Raw genomic sequence first — 15945 nt, forward strand, 5'->3', positions numbered from 1 at the left:
AGATAATATAATAGTAATTATTATCCAAGAACCAAAATTAAGTAGAATGTTAGGAAGGGCACCGATTTCTCTGTAACTTGGGGGAGGGGCATTCAGATGTGTTTGATTGTAGACAAGGATCTAAGAAAGCATATATGAGGATTTTAAGACAAGTTGAATTCAAATTATGCAAAATGTTGTACATTCATAAAAAATACATATAACAATAGAAATACATATAAAATACATATTCATAAAAATATGGGCCTACTTGAGCGTTAGGGGGGGGGGCTCCACCAAAGGATCTGCGTCCTTGAATATTAGTGTTGGGAGTGGATATGTTATTTTAATGTAATCTGAAAAGTATTTTAATAAGATTTACTAAATACTATTGTAAATTTACAGTTTTTTTTTTTTTAAATAATGTTTGGATGATACAGTGATTTGAGTTATGGTTGCACTTTGAATGATATGCAAATGTTAATAGTTAACTTTGGGGATTGTGAAGCATCCGAGAACATTGTAGTTGAAGGTAAATAAATGAGAAGATAATCTTGATAATGTGATGTACCGTACTTTTGAGAGGTGATTTGTGCATTAGTAGGTTTATACTCTAAATTTATTAGTTAGTCTTATTTCTGTTTTCGCTCGTACAATGCATTTAATGATTGCTTAGCATAAAGTGTGCAAGAAAAGATCAATGTAAGGAGATTGTGTCCCGGTAAGAGGTTAAAAGAAGCCTATCTCTATGACAGATGAATGTACCTTCTATTGTGTATCTTATATATAAAAACGGAAGCTTGTGTGATCGAATGATGGGAGAACGACTGAAACATTTAAAATTAGATTTTGGAATACAGTTACTACTGAAACTGGGCACTTATCATCTCAATTTAATTAAAATTTTTATACTTCGGGGTAGCAAGGAGTCAGAATTAATGCCAAAAATTGAGTAACTTGAATTCAATTAGAAAGATAAAACTTGGTATATGAAACCTAAATTACAAACAAGTGGACATGTGTTTGTTGAAAATTCCCATCTTAAAGGGGAGAAAGAGGGCTATTACAATATTACAAACATTCATAATATTTGCAATGACGAATATACAGTCACATTCGTAGCCTGAGCTACCCATACTTCTGCTGAATGCCTGACTTCGTAGCTATCAATAGCTTGCATTCTGTTGGTCGCACTTTACGCTCCAAGGCTGGAAACCACTGATTTACAAATGTTTTAGAATTTTCGCGAAACACAGTCTTTTTTTTTTTTTTTTTTTTTTTTTTTTTTTAGCTCAAGAACAATCTCTGATGCTTAGAGTACAAATAGTGAAAGCTAGGAAAATGAATTGATTATCCACTGAAAAGAATGTTGCATTATAACTTTCGTAAACATGTTGAAGCTTTTATATACAGGGTGGCTCAAAAGTAGGTATACAGTCCCGTACTGATCAGCTCATTGCTTTTTATATAATTTCTTCCTGTTATCCATCAGGTAGACTTAGTTTCTTCATCATTCGTTCTTAATGTGTTTTTACTTATATCTTAAACTCGAAACAGCCAAAGCAAATAAACCTATAAGCTAGAATGTTATGCTGATCAATGCAAGGGTGTATACTTACTTTGGTCCTCCCTGTGTATTAGAATGGTCCTTATTTTTCGCCTTCCGAATTTATTTTCCTTTTATTTTTTTGAGTCTCACGCCCTAAAATAGTTCCATATCAGACCAAAGTAACCCAAATAACCCATGAGAAAAATAGCTCAATTGAAATATTGAATGGTACCCGAAGCGACCTCACATTTTAAATGCATTCACTATATACACAAGACAAAAGAACCTTGTAAATTAATGAACAGATATTATTAAGGTAATAACTATTAAGCAATTAGAGATAAGTTCGAAAAAATGTCAGGTGTGTGTTTGATGCAAAACAATCCCCCAAAAATGTGACCCTCTTCCTATGAAAAATTCTGGGCTTTGATCCAAAATGGCGAAATTCAAGATGATCGGTGTGATACAATAACAAATGCGGTGATACCTTTATTACTCCTATCAAGATACGGTGTCTCTCCCACTAGCCATTCCAATCCTTAAAAGATATGTACGCCTCATATTGTAAATGTATTCAAAATTTGATGTCACTTGGGGCACGGTTTAATATTATGCATTTGAGCTAATTTTTCTCGTGGGATACTTTGGTCTGATATGGAACCAGTTGATGAGATGAGAGTCAAAAGACCTTGGAAGTCGGAAAATAAGGACTAACCTCATATACTGTATTTGGTCTTTATTTCATTGAATATAACTTACTGTGTATATATATATATATAGTGTGCCCGAGAAGTCCCTAACCATTTCTGGGAAGGAACAATTGAATTCAAGTGAAGTGTTCATAATATAAAAGAAGACACTGCAAGTCAACGAAATCACAGCAATTAGACATGACCGCCCTTCATATCCAAGCAGAGAGTTGCCATCTCTCTACCGTCAACCTAAACACAAGCTACAACATTTCTGGAATAATTATAGGCATTGCTTGAACACATTTCCTCATCGGTGAAACTATTGCACATAATTAAATATTTATCATACGTTAATAATAGGTAGAAATACCGACCGGTTCGGTTTTCTATCGAAAACTTTTTTGCTTCTTTTTCGGTTTCGGCGAAAACCCGAAACAGTTTTTTGAGAAAACCGAAACCAATTTCGGTGCAAATAACGAACTGGTTTTGGAGGAATATCAGTTTTTGTTTTCTACAGGGTGATTCAGGAGGAATGTCACATGATTTGTTAGGTGATTCTACATGTGAAAATGAATCGGAAAAGCCCTATGAACATGTGTCCGATTTTCGATCGTTATGGAACTGGAACAGATTCAGACTACACACATCCATGAATGATTATGAAGACAAGTGTGAATATTACTTACCGAAATGATGTGTAGACGCTGTGGTGGACAGAATAATGGTGGAACAGATGCCTGATCAGTCCTACAAGAGGTGTTCAAAAGTACCTCACTCATCTCAATGCACTTGTCAACTCGTTGGAGGGTGTGTTGTATTGCACATCGAACATCTTATAGACGGGCTTTAAATGCGGGCAACAGCAACAGTGATGAAAGCAACAAGTTCTTTACGTGTTTGCATCTTCGTAGAATACACATCCCCTTTTAAGCAGCCTCATAAACAGAAGTCTAATGGGGTTAGGTCAGGTGATCTGGGAGATCAGTTAATGGTCCGCCACGACAAATTTACCGTTGAGGAAATGTGTTATTCAGATACTGGAATACTTGTTTAGTACAATGAATCGGTATTCCATCATGTTGTAGCTAAATTTGCCGTCGCCGCTTTCCAAAAGTGCGGGTAGGTCTTCTATCAGAAAATGTGAGATGCTCTGGCTACCATGCGATTTGGCAGGAACCCAGGCCCTATCACCAAATCATCGATCTTACCACACCAGACGTTCATCGAGAACCTAACTTAAAATCTTGTTTCCCTAGTATCATGTTTATTCTACATCGCCCATGTATGAGAATTGCTAGCGTTCATGATACCATTGCATGTAAATGTAACCTCATTTGTAAATAAAGTGTATTGCACGACGTCTCTGTGAACAGCCGACCATTCACAAAATTTGTTGTCTGCTTACTGTCTCACCTGGATACAGATGTTGTACGGGCTGCACATGGAATATAACGTAGACCACACTCGCGTGTGTGGACTATCGAGCTGACGGCTAATGCGCTGTGTACGGTGGTCGGATTCCGTTGTACCATCGCAAAAGTGTATGTCTGATCTTTCCTCAATTGACTGGATAGCCTCACGTTCTGATATTATGTGTTCCGGATTCACGTAATATTTGAAAAGCCCTGGAAAATTCCATGTCACAGGGGTTCGTCGATTAGGGAAACGTCTCTGGAATTCTGTCACAGCTGCACGGGCACTGCCATTACGGAGACTTGCTCAACTAAACAACACTGAAGCACAACGTGCATATGACCTCACGACTGCTCACTGATCCAACACACGATTACACACTAGACAGTCTTGTAGCTGTTGCCTCGGTGCGACGTAACAGTGCTGCCATCTGTTAGAGAATCTCCACAGTTCTTGTAGGATGGATCAGTCATCTGTTCCACCATTATTCTGTCCACCACAGCGTCTACACAGCATTTCGGTAAGTAATATTCACACTTGTCTTCATAATCATTCATGGATGTGCGTAGTCTCAATCTGTTCCAGTTCCATAACGATCGAAAATCGGACACGTGTTCATAGGACTTTATTTGTTTATTTTTACATGTAGAATCACCTCACAAATTATGTGACATTCCTTCTCAACCACCCAGTATATATATATATATATATATATATATATATATATATATATATATATATATATATATATATATATATATATATATATATATATATATATATATATATATTACTTACTCTATATTCTTATTTTGCAGGGTGTAATGACGTGATCCTGTAATCCAGCTCTCATGGAAACGAGATATTGTGAGAAACAGCCTATAATGTGAAGGTTAGTCTTACATATGATGTTCGGTGCATCTTCTTGCTTGCTTCCGATTCAAGTTCTGATAATAGTTTAGAGCTCACATTACCAGTAAGTCGTGTTCCTCATATCCTCGAATTTAGGTTTGGCGATGGGAGCACGGTGGCTCAGTGGTAGAATGTTTACTTATGGTGCGTGGGGGTCCTGGTTGGAGCTGCAGCCAAGTAAGTTTGTGATAGACAACATTGTGTTCATGGGTTTTCTTGGGGCACTCCCGTTTCTTCCTACTTTCTCATTCCACCAATTCTTCCATAATCAGTCACTTGCTTTAATTATTGTCTTTCTCAGCCTAAAGGACATAATTGTGGGACGCTAAACTGAAAGATTTCATTTAGATTGAATGAGGCCCTAAACATTTGAAAGTAATGCGGTTCTTTATATGCTCGTCCTTCATCAATCGTTGAATATATATATGGTATACGGTAATTTATGAAGTTAATAGGTATGCGGAACCCATTACTTACATCATAGGAGTTTACACACCACAGAACCTGTTCCTGCTTTTATTTTTATTTTATTTTCAACGAACTTAAAAGTTCGTTACTGAATTCTCTATGTCTGTGTGTATGTGTCTGTCTGTTTTTTTTTTTTCATTTTTTTTTCAATTTTGAACTCTCCACTCGGTAGAGCATCAAAAACCATTTGAAAAAAAAAGTGATAGAATTTTTCACGTCACTCTTACCGTTCCCGAGATATTGGCCCAAAAAGTTCCGATTTCGAGAGATTTAAGGAGCCATGTCTCGGGAACCGTAAGTCATAGAGAGATGATATTTTGCGATTTTTTTCTTTTTTCTTTTTTCTTTTTTTTTTTTTTTTTTTTTTTAATTTTGAGCTCACCATTTTGAACATATGTCTTCATAAAACAATATATCGTAGAACGTTTTAACAGAACTCTTAAACATAACATGTGGGGAAAATGTAGTAGCCTACTCAAGGAAATTATAAATTAATAGACATATTACAAGAATTGTTTCTACTGTACATAGAACAATTGGTATAAAGCCTTTAAAAGTTAATAAAGAAAATTAATCCTTTTTAAGTTTGTTCTGGCAATGCTTTGGAGCATTCTCAACTGGTTGGATTACATTTTGGAAATGCACATACATTTTTCCTTTAATATTTTTTAAAGTCTTTATTAGGGTAAGGCCCTGAGCTATAGCTTGTTTAGCTTATACGTAAATCCGGCAAAGGACGAAAAACACAGGAATAATTAAAAACAACACTCTACATTACCATTTTGTAAGAGAGGAATAAACGGAAAAAGAAATTAATTCGCAGAAAGGAAAACAAATGACAACTTTAAAATAATTGGTGAATTTAAGCTACATGAAGAAATATACAGTAACAGTTTTAAAGGAAAACTGTGAACAGTAATGTGCATGTTACACTTTTAAAGGAAAATAAGAATGTCAATGTTCGCGGTATTTAATTCCTATCAGTAACCTAACTAATCTGATATTCGTGCTACTATCTTTTGTTCCTATTTTGTTCAAAGAAATGTTAACATTGTGTTAAGTGCGAAATACAATCCGTGACTGAAAACATCATTTTTACAGCATCAGGCAAATAGTTAGGCAATTTTCCTTTCTTCTGTCTGTATTTTTCTTCCTGATATTTTCAATCTTCGATGGAACTTTTGTTCAGCGTGCGAAACGATGGCGGATTAACAGCCAAGTTCTCAGTTTCACGTAATTGGTTGAGTTCAGAAGCTATTATAAAAAAAGCACCGCCCACAATTTAATTCAGCCCCGCCTTCTGCAGACAGACTGGTGCCACTCATATCAAGATTTAACACATACACACACACAAACATATATATAGAAATTATCATACTGGTGTTTATGGAGCAGAAGGAGGGATTCATAACAAACTGTATGACTAAAAGCCATGATTCATTCCTCTTTACCCCTGAATACCTGCATCCCACAATACACATTAAGATAGTTTTCCGGATGTAATGGATCTTAACATAGGAATTGTTATTAATAAGGGGAAAAGGGGGAAAATGGATTATTGATTTTATGCACATGGTTTACCATAACGTTTTAAATGTGAAAATCAAATAAAGTGTTTAGCAATTACGGAATTACCTTTATACAAGTTTAGAGTTTCTATTATTATTATTATTATTATTATTATTATTATTATTATTATTATTATTATTATTATTATTATTATTATTATTATTATTATTATTATTATTATTATTGAAATCTTTGAGTTTAACGTCCCACTATTATGCCTGTTAGGCTAAGGGAGATAATGATTAAAGCAGGTGAATGATGATGGAAGAATTGGTGGAATGAAAAAGTAGGAGGAAACAGGAGTAGACCGGAAAACCCACGAGCACGACGTTGTCCACCACAAACTTACTAGGTCGAGGATCGAACTAAGGACCCCATGCACCAGAGGTAAGCGCTCTACCACTGAGTCACCGTGCCTCTATTATTATTATTATTATTATTATTTTAACCTATTATACTAACAGGGACGTAATTCAGGAGGGGGAAGGGGAAGTAGTGTGCGATCTTCCTCGCTACCCTCAAACGATATCCCGTGCTGAAAATTGGGTTGGTCTATTATCTGTTTATTAAACTTATTTAATATTTACAACAAATGAAGAACGCTTACAATAGAAAATAAAAGGATACTATTAAAAAGAAAAAATGAAATGAAATGAAATCTTTAAGTTTTACGTCCCGCGGTTATGCCGGTTAGGTTAAAGGAGACGGTGATGATGAGGAATGAATGAATTGGTGGAATGAAAAAAGTAGGAGAACCCCGAGGAAACCCATGCACACGGTTTTTGTCCACCCCAAAGTTCACTTGGCAGGGCCTGGGATTGAACCCGGAACCCCACGAAGCAGAGGTGAACGCTCTACCATTGAGCCACCGCGACCCACTATTAAAAAAGAACTCCATAACATTTTCTTATTCTGACTTGCCTAACTAGATGCACAGAATTGCCAATTTATTATTATAGATTATTGTAGGCCTATCATAGTTTAAACTTATTTTTCATCGAGTTTCAAATATATATATATATATTTAGTATGCTACCTTGTAAACATAAGTTTTGATAGTATGCATAGCTAGAAACACTGTTTGTAGGAAATGTACGAATATTTAGTACGAATATTGTATAGTGTCAAAACTCATGTTTCAATAAAGTAATATATTAAATTATATAATAATAATAATAATAATAATAATAATAATAATAATAATAATAATAATAATAATAATAATAATAATAATAATAATAATAATAATAATAATAATAATAATAATAATAACAATGCGTAATATGTATATATGTGTGAAGAGTTATTGACGAGCTCATATCTTGTAAGATTACTTTTGGTTTACTTTTAGTATGTAAACAGCCCGGCTCCCTTGAAAAATCTCATCCTCCTAGAACAATTTTCAGAAAAAAAAGCAGATTATTTTCTGGTATAAATCGAGCAAAACCATGATGTTATGGTAAGCAGTCATGACGTCATCAAAAATGTAAACATCCGTCACCAAACAGTGTTAAACCATTCGAAGAAAGTTGGCTGTAAAAAGAAGCTCGATGTTTGGGTGTCACATGATCTGTCTCGAAAAGCATATAATCGATCGAATTTCTCTCTGTGAATTTCTACTGAAACGTTTAACGAATTTGATCCATTTCTTAAGAGGCCTCATCACTGCGAACTTAAAATACATCTAATTTTGCAGTAATTATGTGATATCTTCAAATAGATAAAAGATAATCGAAAAGTGGAACTAGATCTGCCTAAGAAAAATATTTTGCGTGAGATACCGTTATTACGACTCATTTATCTGCTTTCAATTTCCAGCCATTTAGAAAATCGGCATTTATTTTCGCGTTTCTAAATAACTGCAAACGGAAAGCTACTAGGTGACTCGTGATAACGGTACCTCATGCAAAATAACATCGTATAGGGAGGTCTTGATCCACTTTTCGATTATCTTTTATCTAGTTGAAGATATCACATAATTACTGTAAAATTAGCGGTATTTTAATTTCGCAGTGATAGGGATTCTTAAGCCGTTGATCGCGAATGACGGAAACAATGTGCGAAAACGATCGTAGTCGAAGTGAGAAGCTCCACAGTTAGCAGCAAGCTCATACTGATGCCCAAGAAGGTCATGTTGTGCGTTTAGTGGGTTTAGAAGTGCATAGTGCGTCACAAGCTGCTACCACCGAGCAGAACGATAGGCTCGGATCAATATTGTTGATAATTAGCAGGCGTGCACATAGCAAGTCAACAGAAACGGTCTTAAATGGTCAACAGAAAGAGTATCGTACACCTTCCGGACAACGCCAGACCGCATACGTCTTTAACAATCCGTCTGAAATTAAGAGACTGGAAGGTTTTAATATATTCATTGTATAGCCCGGATTGGTACCATCAGGTTATATAATTTGTTTCGTTCATCACAATTTCCTCAATGTTGATAAGTTAGTTTCTGTGAAAATCACGCGTCAAAATTTCTTGACCAGCAACCAAGGAGTTCTACAGTGACAGTTCTACAGTGTTACCAATTTTATGGTCAATATATTTCACACTGCTATGGAATAAAAAAAGTTGTCTCGTCAAAAATTCTGACGATGAACTTCGCAAAAGTGAAGATAAACTCAAAACCAATAATTTAATATAAATGGTTATTTAATATTTTTCCAGAAAGTTATGAATAGAAATTACTTACTATTTGTAGATTTTGGAAAAACTTTGAAGTTAAGATGCTACTAATTAAACAAATCACTAATTAGTCAACTTACTAAATAACTGTTCAAATAATTATTTGAATAACGAATATCCAACTAAATTCATCTGCACTGTTAGCGATCATTAAAATTCTAGATTTTCAGTATGCTTTCAACCTAATTCAGATTACCTTATTTCGATATGTGTGTAAAATATAACTAAATAACTCTATTACCATCTTCAATAACAAATCTACATTACAAATGCTTCTTTAATTACTGTTATATTCCTTATGTTAAAAATAAAAATAAAAATATATCACTTACAACGGTAGGATAAATAAAGCTAATATTCTTAAATTCATCAGCTGCTATGTGTCCCATCCGGCCACCAACTAGTTTCATGAACTGAAATGTAAGAGAAAATATATTTTAAGCACAAATCAAACAAATTGTGACTTGAATTCGGAGCCATTAGTTGGTCATTATTCTCACCATTCCAAATTTCATATTTTTGTTAATAGGCTATATTCCGAAAACGTAGTAACCAGTCAATGGTATTTAACTTATATAGTGTACTTAACAAAAGGAAATAGTAGGGAGAGAGTGGGAGATCTGGTTCGATTCTAAATATCACCGGTGGGCTTTGTGGGCGACAAACATCCTGTGCGTGGATTTTCTCTGGATTCTTTTGTTGCTCTCTCATTTACTTCATTCAATCATTTGTTCATTATCAATATCATTATCATTACCTTCTTACTTAGGATTGGATCATAATCGTAGGACGTTAAACTAAAAAAACGTGAGAGAGTGTGAAAAAAAGAAGCATTATAAAACATAATAGGATCCTTTCTAGTAATTTCTTTAATGGGGACATTTTCATTACAACCAGTGGCGTCTCTAGAGGGAACACTCTTAAAAATTAAAATGTTGTCATTAAATGCTGAAAGCAGAGATATTCTACCTTTAGAAATGGTTGTTTTTAAGTATTTGAATATTGGCAAGGTTTTCTCCCTTAGTATGTAGCAAAAACGTTTTAACTTTTAGCGATGTGATTTTCCCCAAGAGTCATCACTAATTCCAATGTTTTATTAACTTACATGAAATAAAAGCAAGGATAGGAATGGCGAAAGAAGTCTTTAGGAGGAAAAAAAGTCTATTTTGTCGATCCTTGAATAAACAATTGAGAAAAAAAATCACAAAGTGCTTCGTGTGGAATATTGTACTGTATTGGGGCAGAAATGCGAAAACGAAATGAAAAAAAGATCAAACGCTTTCAAGATATGGGTGTGGAGAAGAATGGAAAGAATTAGCTGGGTCGAGCAGAAAACAGATGACAGAGTGACAGAAATTTTGAGGAAGAAAAGAACAGTTTTAGATGCAGTTGTAAAGTTGAAGAGAAATTGGTTGGAACATTGGCTGTAAAGAAATTGTATCATGAAGGATGTGCTAGAGGATATGGTGGCAGGAAAGAGAGGGAGGAGGTGAAGAAGACCGCAATTAATGGACGATATCATAACAGAAGATCGTACGCAAAGACGAAGAGGTTACCTGAAGACCGTGCAGCATGGAAGCTTCTCAGTTGCTGCAAGTAACCTACCAATAATGGCAGAATGCCTATGACAATGATGATAATTATATAAATATTGTTTTTAAACATAATAGGCTTTTATTTTTGTTATATAAAAGCTGTAAAATTATAGAAACAGATAGTAAAGAAATTTAAAGAGAGGTAAAAATTGTAAATTATTTCTCTAACGCGTCGCTGGATTTTGCCAGTAAACTCGTAGTATGACGTGACGCACCTTACTGATTAAATATTTACTTATGCCGCGTCCTTGTATTATTATAAACACATCCAAACACAAAGAGATTATTACATTACGTTAAGAGAAGTAATTATAATAATACGACTAACAAAGAAATAAATAATAATAATACCTGTGTGAATCTATGATATTGGAGACAATTTCATTTTATCTTTGTGCACGCTTTGGGTGAAAATTATACTAATTGCAGCCTTAATTTTAGAAAACAGAGTTTGAGGTGTTAATTACAGATAAATGGTGTTGTCTAATTGCGAAAACTTGGAAAAGAATGAAAGATTTAATAATAACAACCATGTAAAATAAAATTTTAAAAACACTGAGGATGTTATCATATTGGGTTAGCGCCATTTTAGAAACTGTATCCAAGGTTGAAAATGCAATCTTGTTTTGTTGGAAGTGTAACGAAAGTGGGAAAGAAAAGAATAGCAAAATACATGCATTAAGTTAATAAATGAAAAGTACAACTTAGAAGAAACATGGAATAAACGTGGTAAAGAAAGAAAGAAAAAGAAAAATGCTGCATAGGTCACTAATCTCATGAATTGGCGCCAAATTGTCGCGACTTTATCGTTTCGCCAATCTTCGTTGCATAGCGCTGTCAGTCATAGGACAAGCGAACACATTATACTGCAATGTTCGACAACCTGAAACCAGATAAATGAATCGCACGGAAGTACCATGTATTTATACAGTATGTGTACTGTATATCTTCATAGATTGTTTTCATCTCTTAATTTTTGTAAAAGAAAAATGATATTCTAGCATGAATGACAATATTTATTTTTCCTGTCAGAATTATAACATTTATCTCTTTCCTGAGAATTTCTGTTGTTTTACAATTACTTAGAAACTCTCGACTTCAAGAACTATTTCCTTTTTACCCTCATAATATTTGGTATTGTTTTCATTATTATTATTATTATTATTATTATTATTATTATTGAAAGTTGCACAATAACAGTCTAAAGATTCTTAGTGTTCTACATTAAACCATTTATAACATGCACATTTATAACATGCACACGTAATTTCTGTACTTATCAACTATTTTTTGATAGGAAGGGATATCTGGCATTGTTTTGGAGTATTTTTTTTTCTTTTTGCAACCACAAATTTATATCCAACTTATTCGCAACTTCTAACTAATTATTTAATATTATTAACTTCATATCGTTTGTTTTTTAACTTAAAATTGTCTTTCCAAACTCACAATTTACCTTTGTCTCACCACTCTCTAAATTCTGTCACATTAAAATTAACGTAGGTTTAAAACAGAACTTCGTTCTTAGAAACGCTTCAATTTATTCTATGTACTTTACTAACTTAATACCGAATATTTCAAATAGCGTGAAGATAAACTTAAGTTTTTCATTAAGGACTCGAGTATGTTAGTATTACATATGCATTTTTCTGTATTGGTGAACTCTTTAATCCCAACTTCCTCGTGGTTATATGGTTAGAGTACACGTTTTCGGAGTGAAAGATCCAGGATCAATTCCCAGTGAGAGCTCATGAGGTTCGGATCCTACGTTAAACTGTAGGTCCACGTCTCAAATAGCAAAATAAGGGTATATTCACGAAAGAGGAGATGAGGCCAAAAATCCACAGTTTACGTAATATATTTCTTTTAATGTTTAAAAAATGATTAAGAAACTGATTTCGTTTCATAGCAAATATGTAATTTTACTGGACAGTATCCTAATAAAGTACGATAAAAATAATTTTGCTGAACAATACCTCAATAGATTAAAATAAATGAGAGGTACTTCGTTGAACAATGTTTCAATAACCTATACACCTCAATTTCTTCACTAAACAATATAAAAACAGAAAGAACAAATAAAAGGAAGTTTGCTAAACAATTTAAGAACAGACTAAAACAAATAAAAAGAATTTTGCTGAACAATTTTAGAATAAACTAAAACAAATAAGAGGAATTTTGCTAAACAATTTTAAAACAAACTAAAACAATTAAAAGAAATTTTGCTAAACAATTTTAGAGCAAACTAAAACAAACAAAAGGAATTTTACTAAACAATTTTAGAATAAACTAAAACAAATAAGAGGAATTTTGCTAAACAATTTAAGAACAAACTAAACAAATAAAAGGAACTTTGCTAAACAATTTTAGAACAGTCGAAGGCATAAAATGAATTTTGCTAAACAATTTAAGAGTGAACTAAAACAAATAAAAGGAATTTTGCTTAAAAAAATAAAAAGAAATTAAAACAAATATAAGAAATTTTGTTAAACAATTTAAGAACAAAATAAAACAAAAAAATTGCTAAACAATTTTAGAACAAACTAAACAAACAAAAGGAATTTTAATAAACATTTTTAGAACAAACTAAAACAACTAAGAGGAATTTTGCTAAACAATATAAGAAGAGACTACACAAATAAAAGGAATTTTGCGAAACAATTCAAGAAGAAACTAAAAGAAAAAAAGAAATTTTCCTTAACAATATTCTAATAAAGTAAGTAAAAGTAATTTTGCTAAACAATGTTCTAAAATACTAAAATAAATGAAAGTAATCTCTCTAAGCAATATTCTAATAGACAAAATAAAATAAAAGAGGGTTTGCTAAAGCACTGTTCTAATTGACTAAAATAAATTATTAAAAACGTTTTAAAAGCAAACAATATTAACGACTTCAATAATAGAAGCACAATGAACAGAAAATAATAATCATAAAGGCTTAAAAGAAGAAAATAATTCATTCCTATCATCTATAAAAGAATTAGGTCTGTGCCAAACCAAACAAACTAATTTCTAATATACAGTTTGTTTGGATAGTAATTTTATGGAACATTAATTTATTTGGCTTCACACAGATTTCAAAATCTTCCAAAGATTATAGGAATGAATCGTTTTCTGCTTTTAAGCGCTTTATTACCATTTTCTGCTTTAAAGCGCTTTATTATTATTTTCTGCTTTTTAGCGCTTTTGTTAGAATCATTTCATATTGTTTGTTTAGAAAAAAGGTTTTATTTTCTGCTCTTTAGAGCGTTTATAAAGTCTCTTATTTTTCTTTTAAATTATTTAATTTTTCCACTTTGACGTTATCCCAGTAATTTAGTTAGGTAGCTAAATTAAAGGTAGCCCACTAATTTCCTATAAAGTGCGCCGGCCTATGAAACATGCATGACTAAGTACATACATATTCTTCCGAAAGGAATCATTTGTGCACCCAGGTTGGTCTATACTTTTCGTCTTATGTTGGTGTCAGGAATCATCTAAAAAAACGTTGTCGGTGTTGTTTTGACACACCCTGTATACTTAAGGTTTGTGCGTTACAGAATTATACGTGAACATACACACTGTATCAACACTATCAGCTGTTGAGGAGTTATCATCTAGCTGAAAGACCTTTATCAGGTCTTAATAAAATTTACATGAAACCTCCGAGAAAGTTTAGCCTTTGGAAGTAAAAAAAAAAAAAAAAAAAAATAATAATAATCAAAATCAGTACATCTACGTTGAAGTTATTCGTGAACATGCACACAATGTAGTCAGTTAATTACGATAAGAGTAACACTATCAACTGTTAGGGAGTTTCATGGTTTAGCTCCGCGGACTGTCATCAGATCCTAATGAAATTAATATAAAACCACCGCGAAAAGTATACTCTTTCAAACAAAAAGTAAATAAACAAAACTTGGTACATCTGTGTCAAAGCCATGCGTGATCATATATACTCAATTATGGTACGAACACTGTTAGTGATTAAGAAGTTTTATAATCTAAGTATGAAGACTATTTTCAGATAAAATTTATATGAAGTTCAATCTAGTGACACTAAGAAAATAAACGACATAAAATCTATGGACATAACTTAAATTCTATATTCTTCGTTTACGAAACTTCGACTTTAACAGTATTCATTTAAAGTTTAACACTGCTAGAATGAAGGTACTTGGCATAATCATTACAGGACTAGTAAAAGATTAGTAGCCATCAGCCCTTCATATCCGACATAATAACCAATTACCAATCAAGACTACATCAAGATTGAAATGGAACAATAATCAAAACAAGCACGGAATCTTGAGAATATTTTCTCAAGTCAGTTGAGAAAACGATAAAAGCGTGGTGAAATATGATCTAACAGACCAAAATAGATCAAAGTGATTTTGTTAAACAATGTCGTAATAGTCAAAAATAAATTATTAAATTTTGCTAAACAATATTGTAATAAACTAAAATAAATAAAAATAATTTTGCTGCCCAATATTCTAGTATAAAAAATAAATATAACTAAACTAATAAAAGTAGTTCCGTTGAATAATATTCTGATAGACGAAAATAAATTTTGTACATTCAAAATAAATAAATAAATAAATAAACTTTCATGAAAAGAGAGAATTCCCCTTCAAACATCATTGTGGCTCACAAACTGATTAAACATAATTTATTAATAATTTTTAAAGTATTGCTTTCAATGAAAATAACGCTATTAGTTACATGTGTGTTAACAAGAAAATAAAGAAGAGAACTCGGAAAAATTTCAAACAGAAAAGGAATATTTTTTTTATATAACTAAACTAACTTTTGATTGACAAAAATATAACAAATCATATTTTATGCAAAGTCATTAATTTGAGAAGTACATAATCAAAATATTTATCAAAAATGACAACGCAGCTAGTTTATTAATGTACAGTACATTGTTTTCTATTAGTTCTGAGAATTTTTCTCAACAGATTCCAAATTTTGAAGGAAACAATTTCATAGCAATGGATATCCATATTAATATGTATGCTCCTAATTTAACATTTAGAACAAAGAATAAAAATGCGAATAACTTAATTCTAAAAAGGAAGAAAATCAGTATCACAGATGA

At 32.6% G+C, this 15945-nt stretch overlaps 1 protein-coding gene across 1 annotated transcript in view; it reads right to left on the reverse strand.

Moving 5' to 3' along the window:
• LOC145667976 (uncharacterized) overlaps positions 1 to 15945 on the reverse strand; it is a 208475-nt gene that overhangs the window by 172491 nt on the left and 20039 nt on the right. The window contains exon 3 of the mRNA XM_081735403.1: positions 9600 to 9680. Coding sequence (XP_081591529.1) covers positions 9600 to 9680 — 81 coding nt within the window. The remainder of the gene's footprint in view (positions 1 to 9599; positions 9681 to 15945) is intronic.

This window comes from Thermobia domestica, chromosome 1 (assembly GCF_964235325.1).
Source record: "Thermobia domestica chromosome 1, izTheDome1.hap1.1, whole genome shotgun sequence".
Classification (NCBI taxonomy): Eukaryota; Metazoa; Arthropoda; class Insecta; order Zygentoma; family Lepismatidae; genus Thermobia; species Thermobia domestica.